The 4,707-nt window shown below is 49.1% G+C and overlaps 1 protein-coding gene across 1 annotated transcript; it reads left to right on the forward strand.

Annotated features, from left to right (window-relative positions):
* Positions 1-2,696: 2,696 nt before the first annotated feature.
* LOC147983693 (uncharacterized) lies at positions 2,697-3,815 on the forward strand. Its single transcript, XM_087543059.1, has one exon. It carries the CDS (start codon positions 2,697-2,699, stop codon positions 3,807-3,809), a length of 1,113 nt encoding a protein of 370 aa, XP_087399185.1. The 3' UTR covers positions 3,810-3,815.
* The last annotated feature ends 892 nt before the right edge of the window (positions 3,816-4,707 follow it).

Consider the following 4,707-nt stretch of genomic DNA (forward strand, 5'->3'; position numbering starts at 1 on the left):
TTGGAGAAATTAGCAGAATAAACTACCGAAGAACCTGTTCTGAACTTTCGGCATCCAGGTTTCAATCGTCTACGTGATCACCTAGTATTCTTCTTCTTAAGCAGAGTTACTGTATTGTTGTTGTTGATATACTCCCTCTGTCCGAAAAAACATGTCTCAAACTTGTCCCTCAAATGGATGTGTATCTACATCCATTTGAGGAACAAATTTTTTCGGACGGAGGGAGTAGGTTACTGTAGCACTCTGTATATTAGCGTAACTAGCAGAATAAATTATTCAAGTATCTGTACCGAACTTTCGGCATCAGAAACTGTCTGCACAGTCCAAGCACGGAACAAATATTCCTTTAATTTTTGGCATCCAAACCAATTTGCAGCCAAGTTAACAATCTTTTTTCTTTTCTTGTTATGTAGCTGCTAATGCCCACAGTGCTAAGGATGCAAATTTGGAACCTTTAGACTACCCTCCGTCCCTACTTATAGTTGAATCAAATGTACTAAAGTTTCAAAAATGATATTAGGGTCGACTCCACGGTCAAGGAGAAGCACGCCAGTGAGATCTCCTTTGTGGCGCTCATTCAAGAGAACCCACGGCTGATTCTACTAAAGTATTTTGTGGATCTGACCAAGAAGAATCCATCAACCAAGGGGAGCGAGGGCCCTTCACATAAGGAGAGTGACGACCTGGTGCCATTGAGTCCACCGACCATCATTCCCAACGACGCTTGGTCCTCCACTGTGGGGGATGTCCCCACGTGCTCCGGCTCCAGAATCACTAGTTTGACCAACAACACCTCGGAGTAGTTCACCTAGATAGTTTGACACTGATTTAGTGATATACTATGTAGCTGCTGATGTGGACTTAGATTAGCACTTGTGATGCTTTTGGTATATGAGTGAAGAATGCTGACGTGGCTTATGTATCATGTGTTATTTTTAACTTGCATTCCTTCTTGAATTTTTCTCTCTCTCTTTTTTGTAGATGAAGTTGTATGCGGTGTATAGAGGTAGGTGTCCAGAAGTCTATGATTCATGGTCCGCATGCAATGAACAAATGCTTCGTTACAAAGACAGCTCCTATGATTCCTTCAATAGTAGGGAGGAGCAGAGAATGATTACAATCAGTATGTGCTCGATCAGAAGAGACGTCATGAATTAGGCAATGGTGTAGGCCAGCTTATCGGGCCGAGTGGATTGAAAAACTTGATAATCTTCTTTCAATTTTCCTAATCGTGGTGTTGTTTTTATCATGTGGTTGTATGTAGACATACTTTGTGACTTCATATGAAGCTTCTGTGAAGCATACATAATGAGTTTGTCGTTATGTGTCTGTGATCCTTATATAGGATACAAAGTTCTCTAAGTTGATATTCTTGTTATATCTGTTTTTGTTGTAGGGTTACATGAAAAAGATGCAAAAACAATGTTGACAGTGCAACTTTGCCGAGAGCTACACTCGGCAAAACAATCTTTTCCTAGAAAGACCCTTGGCAGAAGGGACACGTGGCACATGTTGGCAGTTTGGTTGCTGGAGCTGCTTGTTTCAGTTAAGCCGAGTGTAGGCTCGCGGCAATGTGCATGATTTTGACGAGTGGTAGCTCTCGGCAAAGACTTGACGGAATTTTGGGAAACTTTTTGTCTGCCTGAGAGGTGTACGTTGGGTACTCTTTGCCGAGAACAATTATCTCCAAAGACTTTGCCGAGTGTTCCTGGCACGCGGCGTAGGGTGATATTCCAGTAGTTCATGTGGCGGTTTATCTATTTTCCTTGTTTGTTTTACAATTTCTTGTATTATTTACTGTTATTGTTATTATTTGATTTTAGCTTTTTAATTTCTTCTCTTATTTGGGATCAGGGTTGGGGAGCAAGAGAGGAATACCTGAACCTTTTTGAATGTATATATGAATAAACGAACTTGCTATGTATATATGAATAAATGAACTTGCTGGTTCGGCCGAACTGACCAAGCGATGACCCCGATCTCTCTCTCCCTCGCATCGAACACCTTCTTTCTTGACTCCAATACATGCCGGTGGCCTAGTGTGGGATGATCTGTTCGCCGTGTGCTACCACGATATAAAACTTAGCAAAACGTTTAAAAAAAAATCTGAAACCTTGTGGATGTGATTTTGTCCAAATGTTTTAGGTGCTTGCAAAATTTGGTGGCGAAATGACATCCGAGGAGCTCTGTACAAAAAAAAAGGTTTGTGGTGAAAACATGTGAACAACAACATGGGTGCAGAGCATCATTTGTATTTCGTTTTGTATGGGGATCATTTGATGTTTTTTGATTACCAAACTTTACAAGCTCCTAACATTTTTTCATAATCACATCCAAGAAGTTTTAGAATTTTTTTTCTATTTTTTCTGAATTTACTGTTCACTTCGTGGGTGCATCGAAGGTGGGTGCAGCTGAATATATAATCCAGCTGAACATTTTCCATTTTTTTTGAAAATGAATGAGCTATCTAAATAAAATGAGGAGATTTAAAAATCTGAATATATTTTTTGTGCACATAGCTGATTCCGCCCAACTGGCCCAACAATGTTGCTGTGAAGAAGGAGCGGGCGTCTCTCGTTGCGTCGCGCCGCCGCACCTCCTTCCTTGACCCTCTCGCTGACTCCAATACATCTGCTTTGTAAATTCAGAAACTCAGATTTCACTGTCAAAGAGATTGGGAGATTGGGAGAGGAATCATGAACCGCCGGTTCGTGAATCTGCTGGTGGATAAGTTTAGCGCGCCCCGACCCGCCATCAAGCTGCACCGCATCGACCCCGCGACCTTGTTCTACCCCACGGGATCACCAAAACCAGCAGATCCTGTAGCAGGTCAGGCTCCGGGGAGGCTGCCTCCAGCCGCCATGTCCTTCGACCGGCCATGTGAGCGGCACCACACAGGGTGGATCGATTTCATGGCCTTCAAGAAGAGCATCGTCGTCGCCGTGGACAACAAGGGCCGCACCCTCCTCTACGACAGCGCCGCTCGGGCCGTCCGCGCCGTGAACCTGATGCAGCCCCCTCTTGACTCGCCCCGCGTGTTCGTGGGCATGGGCGACCGCCTGTACGTCATGGAGATCGAGGATGGCCTGCCGTCCCGGCTTCGGTGGTTCCATGCCCTCATCTACGGCCCCCCGCCCGATTTCCTCGGCCAGCACGATTGGTATTGGCGCCCTTTCGACCTGCCCACCTTTGATCACCCCGACGCTGATCGCGACTCGGATAGTGATTACATGTTTTCTGATTACGACTCCGATGGTGATTACAAAGATGCTAAGGATCACTCAGAGTCAGAGTACAAGGAGACGCCGTCGCCACACCCCTGTGCTATCTGTGCCTTCACGGTGGTAGGCGACTCGCAGATCTGGGCGTCCACGGTGGCCGCTGGCACGTACTCATTTGACACTGTGAGCAGCGAGTGGAGCAAGGTCGGCGCGTGGGTGTTGCCATTCAGAGGCCGCGCCGTGTATGTTCCTGAGTACAAGCTCTGGTTTGGCTTCTCGGACGAGGACGACAGGCTCTGCGCGGCCGACCTCACTTTGACACAGCCGGTGCTGGAGAAGGTGTGGGAAGAAGACCCACCTCCGCTCGAGGCGTGTTCCGTGACAGCGTCCCACCTCCTGCCTTTGGGCTCCGGCAGGTTATGTGTGGTCAGGATGTTCGTGAAGACTGAAGAGATGGGGAGCTTTGCAGTGATGTCCGGCGTCGAGGTTTTGAGGGATGGCGGCTCCGGGAGCCTCCGAATGATCAAGCACAAGTGCAGACGTTACAACTTCGGAGAAAGAGGTGTCGTCAAACTAATCCAATCCTGATTTCTAATTTCGACAAGAGACTATCCTGTTTTATCCTGCAAACAAATCAGTTTTCCACTTTAGTAATGATGATCACGTCCTACTGCGTGTGCTATGCTGTGGTGCTGGTGCGGATCGGAATGAGACTATCTACGTGAGTCACGGTTGCTAGTTCAAGGGACTGCAATAAAATACTACTGGGTGAGAACGCGTCTTGCAGCAAAAAACACGCTACTGGTGGTTCGACCTACTGGGCGAGCTAAGAGCATCTTCACTCGCCCCCGCCCTCCCCCCAACATATCGGCCAGATTATGCCCCCAGGGCCTTGTTTATCGCCAGTTTGGGCTGAAATAACAGCCGGCGAACCTGAGCCGAACCCAAGCCCCCGGGGGTCGCCTGGGGGCGCCGGCCGAAGCAAAAAGGCGTGTGGGTCCACTCTGTCGGCGAGAGACAGCCCTTTTCCTGCCTATCCCCCGCTTTTCCCCTTCATTTCCCTCCATTTCCCCCCTTGTGCCCCTCTTCTCCCGCCATTCTCCTCCCTCTCCCCGCCATCCGGCCGCCATCCCGCCATGCCGCCGAAGAAGTATTCGGCCCCTCGCACCACTGCCGTTGCCGATGCCACCCAGTCGAAGCAGAGGAAGCCGAAAGCGCCGCCGGCAAAACCACCGAGCATATCGAACGCCGACTAGAAGGCGGAGATTCAGTGCCGGGAGGTTGTCACCACCGACCGGCGGAACAGGCACAACGCCAAAAAGGCCCGGGACGTGGCGGCGGCGGCGGAGCAGGCAGAGGCGTCTCGCGCGGGGATGATGAATCCACCAGGCGGGCACGACCCGCAAGCTGCCTGGAGCCAGCATAGCGTCAGGTCGTCGGCCAGCTTCTCACCGTCGCCACAACCCTGGGGGTACGCACCATAGCC

The sequence above is a fragment of the Triticum urartu genome, chromosome 2A (assembly GCF_056163025.1).
Source record: "Triticum urartu cultivar PI428250 chromosome 2A, HENAU_Tu73, whole genome shotgun sequence".
In the NCBI taxonomy this organism is placed as follows: Eukaryota; Viridiplantae; Streptophyta; class Magnoliopsida; order Poales; family Poaceae; genus Triticum; species Triticum urartu.

What these genes read in the sequence shown, in the direction of transcription:
- LOC147983693 (XM_087543059.1), top strand. Translation starts at nt 2,697, where the DNA reads ATGAACCGCCGGTTCGTGAATCTGCTGGTGGATAAGTTTAGCGCGCCC.